The sequence below is a fragment of the Schistocerca americana genome, chromosome 8 (genome assembly GCF_021461395.2).
Source record: "Schistocerca americana isolate TAMUIC-IGC-003095 chromosome 8, iqSchAmer2.1, whole genome shotgun sequence".
Classification (NCBI taxonomy): Eukaryota; Metazoa; Arthropoda; class Insecta; order Orthoptera; family Acrididae; genus Schistocerca; species Schistocerca americana.
This window is the reverse complement of record NC_060126.1, coordinates 332,082,303-332,104,614: the sequence shown is the minus strand read 5'-3', so window position 1 is coordinate 332,104,614 and position 22,312 is coordinate 332,082,303. Positions and strand designations below refer to the sequence as shown.

Sequence of the window (22,312 nt, the reverse complement as noted above, 5' to 3'; positions counted from 1 at the left end):
GAACTGCTTGCAATTCATGCAGATTGCGAGGGGCGGGCAAATCACGAATAGCTGCTAAATGTGACTGGGAGGGATGAATGCCTTGAGCATTAATAACATGTCCCAGATACTCCATCTCCGTAAGGAAAAATGAACATTTATCGATGTTGCAACGTAGGCCTGCCTGAGACAACACTTTAAACAAACACTCCAAATTACGGAAATGTTCAGCAGGCGTCCGACCGGACACAACAATATCGTCTAAATAGTTGCAACACGATAGCACATTAGCCAGAAGTTGTGACAAAAAACGCTGAAAAACAGCTGGAGCTGACGCACAACCAAAAGGCAAACGCAGAAAACGGAACAACCCCAACGACGTGTTTATGACAAATTACTGTTGCGATTGCTCGTCGAGGGGCAATTGCAAATATGCTTCACGGAGATCAATTTTGGAAAAGAAACGAGCTTCCCCTAACTTATCCATCAGCTCGTCAGGTCTAGGCAAAGGAAAAGAATCAATGACAGTCTGAGGATTAACTGTCGACTTAAAATCAGCACACAAACGTAACTTGCCAGACGGTTTCTTTATAATAACTAAGGGAGAAGCCCACTGGCTCGCTGAAACGGGTTGAATAACACCGTTGTTTTGCCAACGACGAATTTCATCCTCTACAGGTGCCCGGAGGGCGTGAGGCACTGGACGAGCAAGAAAAAATCGAGGCTGAGCATTATCTTTTAACGTAATATGAGCGGCAAAGCTCGCAGCACAACCTACTTCGTCTTTAAATATGTCACTGTATTTTTTACACAAATCGGTTATGCTGTCTTGAGGAACAACAACAGAATTAATTTGCAACACATTGTCTTGGATAGACAGGCCAAACAAGTCAAAACAGTCTAATCCGAAAATGTTTACACTGTCTGTAGCGCGGAGCACTGTGAATGAAACTGTTTTTGTATTGCCACGGAATGTGGCTGGCACGCTACATACACCTAACACAGGAATTTGTCCTCCACTATAAGTAGCCAAAGAATGTTTTGCCGCTGAAAGTTTAGGGCGGCCGATAGCCGCATACGTAGCACTATTTATGAGAGTCACAGACGCACCAGTGCCTAATTGAAAATTGAAGGTCTTATCCTGGATGCGTAGCTTCACAAATAGTTTATTACACTGTCTCTGGATCGGTGCAGTGGAGGCGGAAGACACAAAATCAGCGCGTTTAGCGCGTGTTCGCTGCTTACGACAACTCGTGGGTTGGGCGGGTGGAACAACAACTCCCGCTTCACTTGCAGTCTGTACATTACTTTTTACAGCGTTTGAATTACGCTTGGGTCGCATAGCAGAGGGCTGGGTGGGTGGCTTACGGCGAACAAGTCTATTACCCACACGAACCGTGGAAGAGTCTTTAAACGCGACCTTCTGGGCGGGCTGGCTTTGAAGAACGTGAATATCCATGGGCTGGGCAGCACTAGAATTGTTCTTGCGTTTACGCAAACAAACAGTCTGGATGTGTCCTTTCCTTTGACAAAAGTGACAAACCGCGTTTCTTAACGGGCAACGTTCACGAGGATGAGCAAGAACACACTTAGGCAAGACTTAACTCTACCATTTTGCACACGCGGCTGACGAATGTGTTTAACATGACGCGGCCGGTTAGTGTTTACAGTCTGACTCTGCCGGTGGGGCCGCGGGCGTGACGTAACTTGCTTAGCACAGGCAATTTGAGAAATACATGGCTGATCTAACTCACACTCAGCATAGTCAAAAGTATCTTGGGCTTCAATGATGTTCATCACAATCTCTAATGACGGGTAAGGCAACTTTAAGATAGCAGCACGAATACGAGAATCTGCAATGTTTTGAGTAATAGCGTCTCGTAACATGACATCACTGTAGGAAGCTCCACACACACAATTAAATCGGCACTGACGGGTGAGACGCCGTAAATCTGTTAACCACTGTTTATTAGATTGATGTGGCAGTTTCTTTAATCTGAAGAGCTCGAATCTGGCTGCTGCCACATGAACTCGCGACTCGAAATACTCAGCAAGCTTGTTAACAACAACGTCATAGTCTAGAGCTTCTGGCTTGGGTTCCGGGAACAACTTACAAAGTAGTCGATAGACTTCCACGCCTGCAGTGGAAATTAAATAAAGCTGCCGCTCAGTACCTGTGATTTTGTAGACTGTCATGTGCGCCTGCAACTGCGCGAAATATTCTCGCCATTCTTCTCGTGATGCATCAAAAGCACGGAACGGTGGTGCTGCCTGTGCTTGTTCCTTTTGTGTTGGAGGATTAGCCGCTTGTTTGGCGATTGCTTCCACCAGACTTCGTATTTGCTGACTCTGTAACAAGATCAACTGTTGTAATTCGGCAGACATAGTGAACACAAATTAAACCAGCCCCCAAAATTTTAACGCTATAATTAGTATAACCAGAAACAAGTTGAACCAGCCCTGCACACGAGTTCGGCAGTCCTCGTCGCCAGTTTTGTGGCGGCGTTTGTAGCGACAAGCAATTCGCTGTAGAAACGGCTTACGAAGTCACCGCCACACTTTTAATAGCGGGCCGACCGGTCCGCTGGAACAGTGAACAGAAAGATGAAAACCCAAACACTGATTAAATAAGAGTCGGTACTTATCTTTATTAACGTAGATACAGAAACAGTAGTGAACTCCGTGTCTACAGAAATCTGTCTAGTTCGAGTCGGAGCGGCTAGGTCAGCGTCGGCTGACGACAAACAACAACTCTGCTGCGATGAACACACAACTGACTAGCAAGTACACAATTCGGTGGCGAGTATACAACTGAGCGGAGAATACAGAACTGTCCTAGCGCTCGCGACTCCAGCGCTTAAGAAACCAGAAGTCAGCGGTGGCGCTCGCAGACTTGCGGCGATTTCCTGTCTCGCTGGCGCTGCTTATGCGGACGGCGTCCGGAGTTTGATGCTGCCAACCTTTTGGCAGCGGGCTCGGGTGGCATTACAGGCTAGGATATAACATATTTTATGGTCTTCATTGTACTACCGTAGTCAATTACACAGAGGTCTATACAAGCTGCTGTTCCTCAATAATGCAATTCAGTTCATTAATAATTTAATAAAACATTTCAATAATAGAGTGGTTATGCATGGATTATCATAATTTGTATTGCATAAAGGGTGTTTTGCTCTACAGTCTACCCAATATTTCTTCGTTATTTCAAATATTTTCTTTCTTTCTCGTCTGAGATAACTCTGTCGTCTTTTATTTACCTTCGTTTGCAATCTGGCAACCATTTATTGTCATTTATTCATTCAAGTAGTTGACGCTATTAATCTGCTCGAATAACTAATTGAAAATAACAGTTCGGGGCTGTCTCACTAAACTTAACCAGGAATAACTCATTAGATTCCACTGGGGTTTCTAGATGTCTATATTTTGAAATAGGAGAGGATACATACAATTATGATTGCCAGTGCTGTTATTTCAGTTTACTTCCTTGTGGCAAGAACATATAAAAAGTAAAACTGCACGTAAGATTTCACTTTCAGAGGTTTTTAGAGCGCATTTACTTAAATGTGAGGGTAAATGTGTAGGTTCCAGTGCTATAGTTTCAGTTGCCATTGTACGTAGAATACTTACGATTTGGAAATTCTCCGGCGTAATAAAGTACTTGTGGCGTGTGTGTACATGAAGAACGAAGTGACGAAGGCAAGGATCGGTTTTTCTTAGGCACTCAATGTCTCAGAATGAAAGGTGGAAAAAGGAAATAAATATACGAAAGAACTATCATGGCTGAATGGTTGACAAGTACGTAGTACATCGTTGTCAGGAAACCGAGTCAGAGACGTTCTGACTCGTCTTAAGATGTTTCTTCAAAGCATGCTCTCGGCAAGCATCACTTGAATGCAGGGTGGTCGTAATTATACTTTCCCTACTTGAGGGGACCCCAATGAAAAAGAAGTTATCTTAGGGCACTGGAAGTTTTTGGAAACATTTCTAAGGACATGCGGAGGAGAAATAATGAATAAATGATCGAAAGAAATAGATTTTAATTTCCAAAGGAGGGGGTGATGTTTGATAAGTGCGTACCATGTTCTGTTTACGTTCTTGGTTAGACACGTCACTCAAAGTGACGACCATCTGCGTCCACAACTGCCTGTAACCACACTAAGACACCATTTCACAATTGTTTGCTCCTGGACTGCTTGAAGACCGCACATTGTGTCTAGGATTCTAAGCCATGGCAACGGCAAAAAAAAAAAAATGGTTCAAATGGCTCTGAGCACTATGGGACTCAACTGCTGTGGTCATAAGTCCCCTAGAACTTAGAACTACTTAAACCTAACTAACCTAAGGACATAACACAACACCCAGCCATCACGAGGTAGAGAAAATCCCTGACCCCGCCGGGAATCGAACCCGGGAACCCGGGCGTGGGAAGCGAGAACGCTACCGCACGACCACGAGATGCGGGCTCTCCATTGGACAGATGGCCATTGGCGTGTACAGTCCTGCAATGATCGTTGGAAGGATCCACGTTGGATGAGGGCACATTATGTTCTGGGGAGTGTTTTCGTGGCACACTTTATCAGCACAAGTACGCATCTATCGATGGACCATGTCTGCCCTTGCATTGAGTTTGTATTTTTTCTCGGCACGATGTAATCTACCAGCAGGACAATACAACGTGTCACACAGCTCGCAGTATACGTGCGTGGTTCGAAGAGCAGCAGGATGAGTCTACCGTACATCCCTGGCCTCCAGACTTCCCAGATTTAAACTAAATCGAAAATCGTGTGACTTCCCCGACTGGGCTGCTCGCGTCACGGGTCCTCAAGCGACAAACCAAGTGCAGCTGGCCTGGACACTGCAGTCGGTATGGATCTACATCCCTGTTGGTACCTTCCACAACCTCACTGACTCTTTTCCTCCACATCTGCGCTACAGAAGGTTGTTGCTGAGACTTTTTACAGGTGGTCGCATTAATTTGACTCGATCGTGTACGTAAAGCCTATCATTCTCCGACACTTCAAAAGTTAATGTAGAGTTTGAAAAACTGGATAGAGGCACTGTCAGAACAGAAGTGCTGAGAGCATCACGTAACTATTGATGACGAGATCTCGGTTTCCTTTCTATTTTGTTGGATGTTTCTGCTTCAACTTCCATTCACCAGTTCGACTGAAACGTCCCCTTTTGAACAATTATACAAGACTGTGCTTTAACTGACACACAATATTTTGTTGGCGCAACGCAATCTGACTTTCAATAATCCCTACAAAAGAATGGCCCTGACTAACATTAAACTATACCTTTCAGAAATCACTTACCTCACAAAAATCTTCATTACTCGAACTACTGCAATACAGCGAACGCCACTACTGCCAGCTAAATAAAAGATTCAAACTACGGAGGGCACTAACTACTGATAGGGGTAGTTAGCAAATGAAAGATATTAATAGAGAACAAACAATGTATTTACCTTAATAGTCATAATATATATAGCAGTTCATGGCAAATTACAAAACTCCGCCATCTTTCTCCCCACATCTCCCCACATCCACCACTGCTGGCGGCTCACTGCGCAACGCTACGCGCTGTTAACATCCAGCCGCCACTGCCCAACACTACAATGGCAGACAACAATGCAAACCAGCCAGAGACTGCACACAGCATAGCCAGTGATTTTCACACAGAGCGCTACGTGGCGTTACCAATAAGAAAACCTAAACAGCCTACTTACACGACCTTCTATTGGTTTTAACGTGATTACTTACAAACATCGGTTGATTTACAAAATGAATATTTCTCTACCTCACACACGGAGAGATGTTAATCCGAGACATATTAAAACTATATTTAGACGATACCTGGAAACCCAGATTTAGAATATACATCCGAATATATCTCACTGTCCATGTCTAAACTCCATGTGTCCATCTGCCAGTACGTCTTCGCTACTCTTGTAAGCACTGCAGCAAGCTTCTTACGTTATTGCCTATCTTCTGCTGATTACCGTCCTTAAATTTGTGTCATTTCTTCCATCATATCATTCTGATGATGGAAACATTGCCCGGATCTCACAATATTCTAGGAATACGTATTTGACGACATAGTTAATGCTTCTCTGAAATATATCAGAAAATCCAATTCTGTCCGGTAGGCTGTAGTTGAGAAAATTCAATAAATAAACGAAACGTACGTGCAAAATTTACAAAACATCGTATGTGCTTAATAGTGTTATGTGTTACCGATAAGTCGTATACCTTACGAATTAATATGTAAGTTGAGTTCTAGAGGTGAAAACGGTTAAAAATAATGAAATATTTGTGGTACTTGGAATCCACTACTCAGTTAAGTGAGTTCAGTAACCTCTGTGGAAAGCAATCTGTTTTGCTGACAACATCCATCACACTTATAATACTCTGCTCCCTGCTGCAAGAGGATGTGAGATTACACGAGATTGTGTGTGAAAATATGGTGCCACTAAATATGTCCTTCTCCTGCATATAAGTCTTGTTGCTTTGTCAGCGTGTTCCTCGAGTGATAAGCATATTTGACAATGACCAAAATATCTTAGGGGCCACACATGCGTTGTCATACTATCTTAGGAGTTAACAGTTAACACGAAATATCAACGTGAAGAATATTATTTTGTGTTGCAAATAACGTGGATCCCAATTTTTATCCACATGCCTACTCTCGCCTTTAATCAAGGTAAACATAAAATATTTATCTATATGCTTTATTCTTGTTAGACCGCATCAGTAAGAGAAATGTAATCTCATCTTCTGATTAAATTACGTTTGCCGTAAATTTTGTGGTATGGTACAGCAGTTAATTACTGATTGTCCAGAATACAATGTACGATCAAACAGTTTCTGTTTGAAGGCCGTACAGCCCAGAATCGGTATTCCAGTCAGGGAAAGGCGACGTGAACATTGAGGCAACCATCCATCGATGCACCAGTTTGAAGATGCCCGTTTGGTAAAACTCAGTTCAATGCTGCATGAAGAAGTCCGTAGCTGCCCGCTGCGCATACTCTCCCGACGGGACCCTTTATAGCCTCTTTCAGGGGATCGAAGGCGTGATAATTGCATGGGGAGAGATCAGAACTATAAGGCGCGTGCTCGAGTGTCTCCCACTTGAGTTGTATTAAGATTTTGGATCGACGTAAGCAGACATTCAATGTAGGTGATGTTTGTTTCGAAAGCCACAACAGCGTTTGAGAAGCCTTACCTGCCCAACTGGTCAGCAGAGATATTTACAGTCTCCAAAGCACATCGCACAAACCCATGAACTGATATCCTAAAGGACAGAAAATGTGAAGAAATTTACGGAATTTTTTTACACTGAGGAATTACAGAAAAGCTCTGAACTGGACAAGCTTCTTGTAGAATACGTCATGAGACATTTAGGGAACAAAGCTTTAGCTAAGTGGCTCGGTCTCCCTTCAAAGCACAGCAGATGTATGTACGTCCACGATTTGGTACATAACAGGACATGCAAATCACAAACCGTGCCGTAGTGTGATTTGAATGCTGGGAAGCCCATCAGAGGTGGCGGTAGTATTCTCGATAGGTTACCAGTTGAACTGAATATCGCCGGATACAACTAATGTGGACCTGGAATGAAGCTGAAAAAGCATGTGGCTCATGGTGATAAAGCAATTAATATAATGGATGAAGGCCGCTAAGAGCGTGTTTTAGCGTGTGCTGAAAGGTTTGGCAGAATGTTATGTTACACATCGAATTTTAGCTGAAAAAGCGAAACAAATACATCAAAGAAAGGACTCAGGTATACAACATCGTATTGCACCATTTGTTAGTAAAGCAATGTGTGCCAAACTTAAGTTTGGTGCTTGGATTAATTTCCAACAAAATATGAATGCGGATAATCGTTCATTAATGAAGCAGAAGAAAATAAACCGTGGGATGTCTCAAAGTTTGCATCCAATCAGTGATGATTGCTACTGGAACTTCAACGAAGCAGAAAGGAAAAAGAAAAAAAGACCTGTGAAAATGCCTATCGATCTGCCAATACCTAGAACATCTGATGGAATCATTCCGTTTCTAATTCATGTGCATGTGGGGCTCTCAGCAGTTTTCTCATGGCAGTTGCCATAGGTCAAACACTGAAGTGTACACAGAACGTGGAGGAACAACTACAGAAGGCTAAAAGGCCATAACAGGATGATGGATAATGCTGCTATCGGTTGAGAATTACATTTAAAACTTCATAGGAAATGGCTTAGGCTGTTCACAAAAAAAGCTCATGGCGATACTACTGGGCAGGCCACTTTGAAACACCGACCCGCTTGTATTCATCACAGAAAAAATACCAAGTTTCCGTTGCGTGTTTATACGGAATATGTTGCCAAAGATGATGTGGAAATCCAAAGAATGTGTGAGTGTCACTTTAGATATTTAAAGCGGAAATGAGACTCACAGGGTTGTGTACGTTGAAACAAACCAAATATCATCTACTGTTTTGATTCACCCTGTGATTTAAGACCATTGAAAAAATTGCTCCCTTACTTTATCTACAAGAACCAAGAGTTCTACAATTTTCGACTGTGCCAACACTTCGATTCATATCTCTGTGGACATTTCTGCCTAATTTTTTTTTCTGAGAACTGAAAAGAAAGAAGCAGCAAGCGCATCACTGCATCATTTGATTTTTTTACGTCACGTCATACATTCTCACTTTAAAAGAATATTTGTCAGTATTACGAGTGAACCACTTACCTCCAGTATATCTAAACAACGCAGAGCGGAGTGTATTTATCGGTCTGAAAACACACAACAGCATACCTAATATTACCTAGGTTAACAATAAACTGCATCTACGAAGTGGCAAATTTGTGGAAATACAGCCTCGCTCATACGATATTGATGATATGAATGCATATATAAAACGATTTGTACAAGGCTTTGAGTTGTGTGCAAATTCTAATTAATTTCAAATAGAGATAAAACCACTGATAAAATTTGTGAGTCTGCACACGAAAATTTGGTGGCACTGCTCTGAATCTGTGATCATACAAACAGCATACTTTACATCAAAGGCTGTAGAAAAGTGTCGTGCTTGCATGAAATCTTCAAGAGTGCATCATTTCGAAATCTCAAATACAACTGCCCGTTAATTCAAAGGCTCAGGAAAATGTGTGGTGATGGTATCAGTGGCTATGCTTGGGACAATTTACAGATACCACTAAGCCAGGTTATCAATAAATGATACTGTCTCTTAGAACCCTGTATTTATTTATTCAGACCCTCCCACACCTCTTTTCATTACATGTTGCCTATGGAGTTGGTCAAAGATGGGAGATATAATTTTAGGTGCCTCATCTATATGATGTTGGAAGCGGCAGTGACTGATGGCTGCTTGTAGCCAGGGGCCCATTCAGTCCTCTCTGTGTGTAGAAAAATTCCAATCATTTAATATACGAACTAAAATGCATTCCTTATATGAGAGAAACGAACTTTTTGCTCTTCCCCTCCATGTCCTATTTTTAACACTTCCTTAGTGGCTGCTTTGGGTTAGCAACAAATGATTTTGTCTTTTAAAAATCTGTTTTCTCCTATTCTTGTTACAGTATAAGTATTCTTTCATGTAACCATGTGAGTTGTGAGACGACATCTGCCAAGTGTCACAACGGCCACTAAGACGACAACACTGCGTCTCACTGCATGTTTTCCTAGTACACATCAGATTTCAAAGCTGTGTGTATGCACCAAGGGCAACAACTTCCTGCCCCATGTGAAAGTGTGTGATGTACAAAATCAGTGCATCTGCAACACATGCATGTAGTCGGATACAAAGCGATGCACCTTGGGACATGTGTATGGCATGTCTAGCACAGTGTCTCACTCACTGACCTCCTTTTGCAGACAATGCTTATAATATGCGTTCTTTTTTCTATGTGATCTGAATACTACATAAAAGTGGAATGAAGTTATTCCAATGCTATCCTCAACCCAGAATTGATGGGGTTTTGGTCCAGTTGTCGAGGATCAATTATTTACGTAGTATTACCTGTACTTCTCGTTCTTCTACAGTTAATTCAACCTTTCATGCGGTACTTACGACGTGTATTGCCATTTCGCTTTTTCTAGACGCAGTTGATGAGAATCTAGCGAAAGATTTTCAGGCTGAAGTGAACAGGAAACTGTTAGAACACATGGATAATATACCCAGTTATGATTGCAATGTGTGACTGAAATCCCTTATTAGCTATATCAGCTATTCTCTGTACACAATTGCATGGAAATGAACCAAAGACCAAACGTTATCGTGATAGATAAGACACAGAGAAAGGGAAAAGTAACATTTAGAAGCATTTGACAATATAAAATAGATGATAGACTGAAGCGCCAAAGAAGCTGTTATAGGCACGTGTATTCAAATACAGAGATATGTAAAGAGGCATAATACGGCGCTGTGGTCGGCAACTCCTAGATAAAATAACAAGTTTCTGGCGCAGTTCTCAGATTGGTTACTGCTGCTACAATGGCAGGTTATCGATATTTAAGTGAGGTGTTGCAGTCGAAACACGGGCGATGGGACACAGCATATCCGAGGTAGCGATGGAGTGGCGATTTTCGCGTACGACCATTTCACGAGTGTACCATAAATGTCAGGAATTCGGTAAAACATAAAATCTTCCATGTCACTGCGGCCAGAAAAAGATCCTTCAATAACGAGACCAATGGAGACTGAAGAGAATTGTCCAACGTGAGAAAAGTGCATCCCTTTCCCACACTGCTGCTGATTTCAATGCTGGGCCATCAGCAAGTGCAAGCGTTCGAACCATTCAACGAAACATCATCGATATGGGCTTCCGAAGCCGAAGGACCAGTCGTGTACCCTTGATGACTGCACGACACAAAGCCTTACTCCTCGCCTCGGCCCGTCTTCACAGACATTGGACTCTTGATAACTGTGTAGCCTCTTCCTTCCCAATCGGCCTACTGGATTGCGATATAACCGACTGTAATCGCATGTGCCTAATAAAATTTTGCCGTGAGTAAGGCTATCGACACCGCAGGAAAATAACACCGGTTAGTTGGAGGAATGTGTACAACAGACTTTTCTACGGGAAGAATCTATTCTAAAATTAAGCTAAACACTGATGATAATTTGGAAATGTGTGGAATGTAGTGAAATTGCTCACGAACTGCACAGGGGAGGGGGGAGGGAGGGTATCACGTAATATTTACTACAAAAATTGCCGATAATACAAATAAAACACTGATTAGCTAAAGAGGGCGTAACTAACTGTCGCCATGTCAATGAATCTCCAGAATCTGAAGACATGTAATGACAAAACAATTTAAGCAATAATCACTGGCGTGGCAACAGCTTCTCCACAGCACAACAGTTCACAATAAAATAAATGAATCAGAAAGCACTGATTTTGCAGTTACTTATTCTCAATCACTGAATTTTGAAAGTAAAATTAAATGAAGTTACTGGTTAAATAAATTACTGGCTTAACCTAAATCTTGCTATGGAAAACAATAACTTTCAGTAACCTCAGTGCAACGTAATGCAAAATTTAGAAAAGGGCAAGCAATTTGCTTTTGATTATTCGAAGATTGAATTGAATTTGCTTTAAGCAAATGAGCAACTGATTTTACTTTTATAATAAGAATAGTAAAATACATACGAAACCTGCATAAGTCACTCGCTAAGCTAAATACAGAAAAAGTGAAATTGCTCACTCATAACTTGTGCTATATCTTTAGTTATTAGATATGCCTGTGAAATTTTAAGTTAGTTCAAATAAATGAAGTTAATGCTAAAATTTGCAAATTAGCTTAGCCTCTGTTACACAGTTCAAGAATGAACAGTTACTGGGGCACAAAGTTTAGACTGAAACTGGTCATTAGCAAACACACAAAAGTGGCAGTAAGTAGTTAATCAGTAACGAAATAAATCTCGGGTGAACAGCCTGGTATGAGTGTGCATAGGATACAATATTTCGGCAATCGATCACGTTGCCATCATCAGCGCACCTGATGATGGCAACGCGGTCGATTGCCGAAATATTGTGTCCTATGCACACTCATACAAGGCTGTTCACCCGAGATTTATTTCGTCATAAAATACGCCTGAAGAAATTGAAGAATCACGTCAGTTAATCAGTCTTCATATTCTTACGATACTCGATGATTGCATGAAAGGAAAAGGGACTCTGCCTGGTAATACTGTCTGAGGACAATGGTAACACAGGTCCCCTACAAGTTTCAACTACTGCAAGTTATTATTCACGTTTGTCATATTTTGTGAAAGAAATGTAACTGGGTAAAGCTTCTACAGTACTATATCTGTCAGTTAACAGTCTTACGATGTTGTAGCTGTGCGGACGACCAAGAATGTAGCCGACGATAATGTTGAGCTGCCGTTGTTGCTGTTGCTGCTGTTTGGGAACCCCGAGTCGTCTCCAGAGCCACGGATAATTACGGGACAGGCGATAGTTAGAACTGCAGCTTCCTTCGCCTGTGCACTCCTACTGCGCTCTCAGCGCTCATAGGTTAACGAATCAGGCGCGTCTACACTGGTGCGAGCATAGCTGCACACCGCGTCGGCGGGAGCGCCCAACAAGCACTTCCGCTCTCTTTCATCACTCAAGCTGCTCTGCTTGCCCTCTGCTTGCAACGCGACAGACAGTCTCCGTAGACAAAGGTAAACAATGGCACAGTTACTGCCATTACGTCGTTGCAATCGATACACTAAACAAAATTCACTTGGCTATTACCCAGTAATATACGATATTTTCATTATAATTATAATATAATTTATTTCTGACTGTAAATAAATCATTATAATTATAATCAATTATATACAGTCAGAAACAAATACACTATTACACCGATTACTAACGAAATACAGTTTCTGTAATACAGCTTACAGCTTCAGGATCTGAAGTACAGTTATCAACGGATATTAAACGCCGAACATTTTTCGATGGTGCAGAAAGTATTTTATCTGCATTTTCCGTTTTACATGTGCCCCACATTCCATGGTTTTGTTTTCCTGAAGGGAAGCAAAATAAGGGAATGTCCGAAGAAATACAAACGGAAATACAGATGCGCAAATGCATTCACGTAATAGCATGACAGTACTGTGTATTATAACTCAGATCATCACAGTGTACGATAACATATTTTAAACAACAGAACTAAATCTTTCAAGGAACTATTACAACTGAAATGAAAATTTCATGTCAGTACTGTACAAGAAAACTTAAATAACATAATTAAAGGTATACAAAAATGAGTAAAAGACAAAGAAGCGAGATAAGAAATCACTAGTTACACTGTTGACTTTCGGTAGTTTTCCATAAATATCGTCATAATTAACAGACTCCGTTCCTCATTGTGAGAGTTCGAGTGTTTCAAGTAAGCGTCCCAATAATGCTAAAATCTCTACAACAAAGCTTCACACTGGTTGTGCTGAAAAGAAAAACGCCACGTACCACACGCTTACTTACAAATGAAACCGCAGCGTTGTAAGAGCCAGCAGCGGCTCAGTCCCCACATGCCATTCTTGCGTGTGCCACCCGCGGCACGCTTGTTCTCTCTGTTTGTGCAGTGGCGTTCCAGAACGTCCACCTACCTGACATGCTTTTAAAATTCACTCCAGAGGAATCTGAAGGAGTCCTTGTATTTCTGTCACAGTGGATAACCAACACTGTCCATATTCACTTGCATACACAGACCTGAAACCTGTACATTGTCTGAATGTAGCGGTATTCACCTACATAATACATGTTATAAATGAATTTTTTACAACATATTATTTACAAAATGGCCAACGATACGTATCTCAGAGTGAGATTTATACTCACTGATTATGGCATGGGGTATCCTTTCATTTCAGTTGCTTTCAGATCATCTACTCCGAAGCAAAATTTCTCCTCATATTCCTTGCAAATTCGTTGATGACAGCCTGATCCAAGAAATAAGTTTTTAATAAATTTTGAAATTTACACTAATAATTAAGTCTTTACAGTAAATTCTTTCTGAGATCAATCAGTTCTTGACTGATACCACTTCGAGTCAACAGTGTTACGCACACCTAACAGCTTGCCGTGGTTAGGAAAAGCTAAGCAGTGCGCATTAGTGTGAGGCACACTGTCAGTCTTAAATGGTGCATTACAAATGAGTTTAAATATTGAAATCTCATTATTAATTTCGCTTCATTTCTCGTTCGCTTCAACGAGAACGAGGTCGCCAATTGCGAATTTAGAAAATGGCGCTTTCGCGTTATGGCCCGGTATTCGCGCCTGGACTTTCTTTTCCATTACCTCTCGTACGCGTTCTTTCTTCACCTCAATGTCAATGCCAATACGCGGAGGGAAATCAGTTATGTCTTTCACCAAACTCTTAGACTTATGACATAATAGGATTTCCTCCGCAATGAATCCTGTAGATTCGTGCGTCAACATTCACAATCTTTTCAAAATGGTTTATAGATCGGCCCCACGCTCTGTGATTTTGGAGACAAAACGTTCGACAAAGTCGCCCGAACTAAACATGCATCGTTCCGCCGGATTTCCGAACGGGCGATAGGCCGAGATGTGTGTACATCAACCCCATTGCTTTCCATACCTTCATTTCATAATTTGGAAGTAAACTATGCCCCATCATCGGACAAAATCGCTTTGGTTTTCCGATATGCCAAAGTAATCGTTTGCAAGTTTCTTATAAACTGTTTCAGTTGTTGCCTTTCTTGTCGGATATAACTTAAAGAACTTCAAAAATGCTTCCAGCAATATTAATATGTAGGCGAAATTACCTGAGGTTTTTGGCAGGGAGCATTATAGGTATGTAAGTGCTAACTGAAGTACATCGTCTTACTCTCTGTATAGGGTCACGATTTGTGCAGTTGGTCGCTTTCACCCTCTGACACTTAGCGCAAACCGAGCGGGGTGGCGCAGTGGTTAGATACTGGACTCGCATTCGGGAGGACGACGGTTCAATCCCGCGTCCGGCCATCCTGATTTAGGTTTTCCGTGATTTCCCTAAATCACTCCAGGCAAATGCCGGGATGGTTCCTCTGAAAGGGCACGGCCGACTTCCTTCCCAATCCTTCCCTAATCCGATGAGACCGATGACCACGCTGTCTGGTCTCCTTCCCCAAACCAACCAACAACCAACTTAGCGCAAGTATTTATCCCATCTGTTATTCTCTTCAACATGTTGTTAAAATTCACAACCTCAGAGATTATCTCTGTTTATTTCTTTGGCCCGCAAAGACCATAGGCTAAATGATAATAGCTTACCACTTCGGTGATGTACTTGGTGGGCCAAAACACCAGCCATGTGTCGCTATTTTCATCTTTGTGTATATACAGGACGTTGTCGTACGTTCTGTAATGCATTCTCATCTTTTCTCCGTCTTTATTCTTTTCTTCAGACTTGGTCTTCACAATTTTGCTTTGATGAGGACGCATATTTTTATAACTAGTCTCTCTCTCTTCTTTCATCCTTCCACGTCTTGAAACTATAACAATTTCAGCACACCTTTGGATTCGTCTTACACTATTCACTGATCGCTTTCAGGTAAACGTGACAGCGCATCCCCTACGCATTTATCTGTACCTTTTACATAACATATATCACAATTAAACCGCTGTAAATAAAGAGACAACATTGTCAATCTTTGGTACAGTAAACGACAATCTTTGAGATAAGTGAGTGCCTTATGTTCTGTATGAATTATTTCGGTCCCACAAGTAACCTTTAAATTTCCTAAAAACCCATATCATTGCGAGACCTCCCTTCTCAGAAATCGTATATTGTAGTTTCGCTCACTTTTCGTCAGCGTTAGACTCGCGAACGCTACTGTCTCGTGTTCCTTGTTCTCTCCTTTCCCCACCTCCTACTACTACTGCCATTTCGTCGTTGCTACATATACATTAGATAAAGTTTCCTTAGCTATTAGCCGGCAGTTTACAATATTTTCATTATAATTACAATCACTTATATACAGTCAGAATACATACTCTACTGCATCGATTACTTATTAAATATAGTTTCTGTAATACAGCTTCAGAATCAGAAGTACAGTAAAAATTATCAACGGATATTAAAATCCGAAAATTTTTGGATGGTGCAGAAAGTATTTTATCTTCATTTTTGGTGTTTCAACAGTAAACATGTTGCCTGGTCGAAAGAGTCTAGTTTCAAATTGCTCTTAGCGGGTGGGCGTGTATGGGTATGGAGACCTCTTGAATCTATGGACCCTGCATTCAGCAGGAAACTGTTCCAGCTGGTGGAGGCTCTGTAGTGGTGTGGGGCGTGTGCAGTTAGAGTGATATGGGACTCCTGATACATCTAGATATGACTCGTGACAAGTAACACGTGCGTAAGCATCCTGTCTGATCACCTACCTCCGTTCATGTCCATTGTGCATTACAACCGATTTGAGCAATTCCAGCAGGACAATATGACACCCCACATGTCCAGGAACACTCTTCTGCGTTTAAACACTTCCGCTGGCCACCAAAGCCCAAGACATGAACGTTATTGAGCATATCTGGGATGCTTTGCAACGTGCTGTGCTGTTCACAAGAGATCTCCACCCCCACGTACTCTTACTGATTTATGGACAGCCCTGCGGGATTCATGGTTTCAATTCCTTCCAGCACTACTTCAGACATTAGTCGAGTCCATGCCACGTCATGTTGCGGCACTTCTGCGTGCTCGCGGGGAACCTACACGGTAGTAGGCAGGTGTACAAGTTTCTTTGGCTCTGCGGTGTACACTGACTTGGGAAAGTCAACGAGAGGTAGGTGAAATGAGAATGTCTTTAGTCTCACAAGCCATTCAAGGAAAAAGATGAGCTTGATGAACGCACAGTGATTGTACCGATGTTCCCAGAAGGGCCTATGATAACCACACGCAGTTAGCATAAATAGTCTGTTTACTGATGAGTCCATGGTCTATGAAAGTACATATAGCGAGCACGGAACTTAATCCTGCCCGCACAGTGCGCCTTCCATTGGCCAACAACTCTCCTTTTCTGGCTGTAGTTCTGCAAGTTGTTACCACAGTTTATTTGCTGTGGAGTAGGGTGCATGACTGTTGTGGCCAGTTCCCCACTGCTGCGAATGCTGATGCCCAAGTTCTCTGCTGTCAGAAACCGAAGGAAGTCCTCTCATCTGCAGCCAAATGCTAAAGTTTCCCTCCTGAAGCCAAAGACTGAGAGTGTTTCCGCAGGACCGTCCTCTCCCGCAGCGGAATCCGAAGAGTTTTTCCAACCAAACTGTACTCTCCCTCTACACTCAAAAAGTCTTTAAAAGATCAATCTGCTACTCAGACACCTTCAGAAAATGTTGTCCGATGATATTACTTTTCAGAAAATGCTCAACTTCTGGCCTTGTAAAAGTTTTGCATGTTACCCAATCATCTGACTTCGTACAAAGGCAATTTCTCGAGAGATTCAATATCAAACCCCACTCCCTGAGACTCTTGCTCCTTCGCCTTGTTTGCTGTACCCTAGGCCTGATATCCTCAGAAGGTTGCCTGCTAGCTCGCAGTCTACGCTATTTTTGTAAAATCAGCCAATGAGTTTGTTTCTCGCTTTTTAGCCAAAAAGGGGCCAATTGCTCAATGTGCTACAAACCACCAATGAGCTTGCTTCTCGGTTTTCATGCAAAGGGGGCCAGTTAACCCATGAGCTGCAAATCACGGGAGTCGGCATGTCGTTCAACAACAAAGGAGAAAAGACGTTTCTTAACAGACAGAACCGCTTGTCTTCCGACGAGAAGTAAAAGAGGTAAAGCAGGTACAGTATATATCCCTCTCGTTCTGGGAAGCTGTCGCTGAAAAACTGCGCAATGAGCGAATACCTCTATTTGTAAAAAGACCATTTATTCGGAACAAGGTTGGACTTTCTTCTCAGTTCATTATGCTGGTGTTTTATTTAAGAGTCGGCCACTCTGCATACTGTCGCTCAGAGGCTGCGAAAACACGCTACTGCCCAGCTGCCTGGCGCCTATGCTTCATAATGGCATAGGCAACGAATAACTACCCACCTGGCCGCCCGTCCTTATCCTCACCCTCCTGCCGATTTATCTTCTAGAAAGCTGGACCTATGGTCTCCAGGGTGTCCTAGTGGGCTTGACCTCACTAACTCCCTTCCCTCCTACTGTGGTTTATCAAGATCCAGCAAACATGCACAAAGACATGGGATATGTAAACTCTTATCCAAAACAGAGAAAATCATTAAGAAAGGGACAAACAGCAGGATCCTTGCAATCGCTGATGATACTCATGATTAACACAACACACTAATTTACCTGTTGATACGGGAACTTATACTTGGATAAATCAAATTAACCATAAGAGAACATCAGACAAATCAGTCCAGTAATGGCAGGTACAGTTCACTATACACCAACATGTGAAAGCCATTCTTTGTTTAATTTCCCCAAGAATAATGACATAATTAAAGATAGCCAGAAAAATATGATGACTTCTAGCGGTAAGTTAAATTTTGTCCAAGCTGCCAACAGTACTTTATCTTGTGCTTATACCCAAAGTCATATGCCAGAAAAAAAAAAGTTGAAATCGCCACTTTACTGACTATATATGGGCCAGCTGGATCCGACCGACCGCCATGTCCTCCTGGAAATGGCGTGGGGTCAGGACACCAGTCTACCAGCTGTCGTCAGGGTAGATAACCTAGTGTCCATACATTTCATCCAAGTAGCTTTCCATCCAGTTGGCCTCCAAAGGCATAGTGCACCATATTCCAGTCCCCCCACTGCAGACAAATCCCTGGTTGCACCATGAATCTAATCCAGCTCCCCTGGATGGCAGTGAGCTGTGCACGCTATTGAGCTACTGAGGAATAATGTCGTACACTAAGTTTTTTTTTTTTTAAAAAAAAGAGCTTACTCGTCAGTATCAACAGTTACTGTAACGACACATGAAATAGATGTCGAAATGCCTTATCATGCTGCAGTTAGCGCAACAGATGCAAGACGCCAAGATGGTTGTCGTGAGCCTACTGTGAAAGCACCGCAGCTATAGTAGAGATGGGGGAGCAAGATCCCTCACAGCCTGCAGCGCTGTTGCCAGCTTTCAACTGCGAAGAGTTAACGGGCGCAAGCGGAAACAGTAGCCGTCTGCAGAGCCGTGACAACACTGAGGCACTGCCATAGAGAGGTTTACAAAACCGCGTTACGTTATTTGTTGAGTTAGGCCCGTGAAGCTGACGCGCTAAGCAAATTGCAACTCAGCTATAGGGGAGGGGCGTTGTAAGGGCTAAAAGCATGCGCGCAGCAACTCACGCACACACGCGGGCGTAGTTTGCATTATCTCGAAAATGCTGACAAACTACTTGCGGCAGTTGGCCTACAAGATGCGCGGCCTCCGGCGGCGGAACATCTGGGTAGCTGGCCGCCTGGTAAACATGCTGCGGGAAAGCTATTAAACTAGCCGAGTATCGGACGAAATGTCCGTCTTTCTCCATTCACGCGGGGAGGTCTCCATAGGTTTGTAATTGTTCAGTCGAGAGCAACAGACTCAGTGATGGCGGACTGGCGTAGCGTGCAGGTTACTGCACTCTGAATTTGGAAATATATTACGTGTTTATGCTCTTCACGAACCCAGTGCCTACAATGCCAGCGGATGACTCAGTATAAAAATCTGCATGATATTCTTACTTCGTAATCTAACATACAATGTCAGTCACATTAAAATGGTGATGCCTACATGGTTAAATCATGAATATAGTTGTACATTGTGAATGAAAGCACACATGACACCAATGTAATATTCTATTATATTTATTATTCATTTCACAACGCAGTACTCTGCTGTTACACCATCATCAGTTAAAATGTAAATACATTGATGTGGCAAAAGTCGTGGGATAGCGACGTGCACATATACAGACGGAAGCAGTATGCCGTACAAGAGCTATAAAACCGTAGTGCAATGTCGCAGCTGTCATGTGTACTCACATAATTCAAGTGAAAAGGTGTACAAAGTTATTACGGCCGCACGACGAGAATTTACAGACTTTGAACGCGGAATGGTAGTTGGAGCTAGATGCATGGGGCATTCCAATTCAATATTCAGAGAACCACAGTGTCAAGACTGCGCCGAAAATACCATATTTCAGGTGTTACCTCTCACCACGGACAACGCACTGATCGACGATCGTTACAACGGCCTAGAACAGGAGAAAGAAAACCGGCGTTCTACGGATCGGAGCGTGGAATATCAGATCCCTTAATCGAGCAGGTAGGTCAGATAATTTAAAAAGGGAAATGGATAGGTTAAAGTTAGATATAGTGGGAATTAGTGAAGTTCGGTGGCAGGAGGAACAAGACTTTTGGTCAGGTGAATACAGGGTTATACATACAAATTCAAATAGAAGTAATGCAGGAGTAGGTTTAAAAATGAATAAAAAAATAGGCATGCGGGTATGCTACTACAAACAGCATAGTGAACGCATTATTGTGGCCAAGATAGACACAAAGCCGACGCCTACCACAGTAGTACAAGTTTATATGCCAACTACCTCTTCAGATGATGAAGAAATTGATGAAATGTATGATGAGATAAAAGAAATTATTCAGATAGTGAAGGGAGACGAAAATTTAATAGTCATGGGTGACTGGAATTCGAGTGTAGGAAAAGGGAGAGAAGGAAACATAGTAGGTGAATATGGATTGGGGCTAAGAAATGAAAGAGGAAGCCGTCTGGTAGAATTTTGCACAGAGCATAACTTAATCATAGCTAACACTTGGTTCAAGAACCATAAAAGAAGGTTGTACACATAGAAGAATCCCGGAGATACTAAAAGGTATCAGATAGATTATATAATGGTAAGACAGAGATTTAGGAACCGGGTTTTAAATTGTAAGACATTTCCAGGGGCAGATGTGGACTCTGACGACAATCTATTGGTTATGAACTGCAGATTAAAATTGAAGAAACTGCAAAAAGTTGGGAATTTAAGGAGATGGGACCTGGATAAACTGAAAGAACCAGAGATTGTACAGAGTTTCAGGGAGAGCATAAGGGAACAATTGACAGGAATGGGGGAAAGAAATACAGTAGAAGAAGAATGGGTAGCTTTGAGGAATGAAATAGTGAAGGCAACAGTGGATCTAGTAGGTAAAAAGATGAGGACTAGTAGAAATCCTTGGGTAACAGAAGAAATACTGAATTTAATTGATGAAAGGAGAAAATATATAAATGCAGTAAATGAAGCAGGCAAAAAGGAATACAAACGTCTCAAAAATGAGATCGACAGGAAGTGCAAAATGGCTAAGCAGGGATGGCTAGAGGACAAATGTAAGGATGTAGAGGCTTATTTCACTAGGGGTAAGATAGATACTGCCTACAGGAAAATTAAAGAGACCTTTGGAGAAAAGAGAACCACTTGTATGAATATCAAGAGCTCAGATGGAAACCCAGTTGTAACCAAAGAAGGGAAAGCAGAAAGATGGAAGGAGTATATACAGGGTCTATACAAGGGCGATGTACTTGAGGACAATATTACAGAAATGGAAGAGGAGGTATATGAAGATGAAATGGGAGATACGATACTGCGTGAAGAGTTTGACAGAGCACTGAAAGACCTGAGCCGAAACAAGGCCCCGGGAGTAGACAACATTCCATCAGAACTACTGACGGCCTTTGGAGAGCCAGTCCTGACAAAACTCTACCATCTGGTGAGGAAGATGTATGAGACAGGTGAAGTACCCTCAGACTTCAAGAAGAATGTAATAATTCCAATCCCAAAGAAAGCAGGTGTTGACAGATGTGAAAATTACCGAACTATCAGTTTAATAAGTCACAGCTGCAAAATAGTAACGCGAATTCTTTACAGACGAATGGAAGAACTGGTAGAAGCCGACATCAGGGAAGATCAGTTTGGATTCCGTAGAAATATTGGAATACGTGAGGCAATACTGACATTACGACTTATCTTACTGTAGAAGAAAGATTAAGGAAAGGCAAACCTACGTTTCTAGCATTTGTAGACTTAGAGAAAGCTTTTGACAATGTTGACTGGAATACTCCCTTCCAAATTCTAAAGGTGGCAGGGGTAAAATACAGGGAGCGAAAGGCTATTTACAATTTGTACAGAAACCAGATGGCAGTTATATGAGTCGAGGGGCATGAAAGGGAAGCAGTGGTTGGGAAGGGAGTGAGACAGGGTGGTAGACTCTCCCCGATGTTATTCAATCTGTATATTGAGCAAGCAGTAAAGGAAACAAAAGAAAAATTCGGAGTAGGTATTAAAATCCGTGGAAAAGAGTTAAAAACTTTGAGGTTCGCCGATGACATTGTAATTCTGTCAGAGACAGCAA

At 42.2% G+C, this 22,312-nt stretch overlaps 1 protein-coding gene across 1 annotated transcript in view; it reads right to left on the bottom strand.

Annotated features, from left to right (window-relative positions):
- LOC124545842 (ESX-1 secretion-associated protein EspK-like) overlaps positions 1-5,883 on the bottom strand; it is a 148,500-nt gene extending 142,617 nt beyond the window's left edge. Inside the window, exon 1 of the mRNA XM_047124800.1 lies at positions 5,877-5,883. Coding sequence (XP_046980756.1) covers positions 5,877-5,883 — 7 coding nt within the window. The remainder of the gene's footprint in view (positions 1-5,876) is intronic.
- Positions 5,884-22,312: the final 16,429 nt, after the last annotated feature.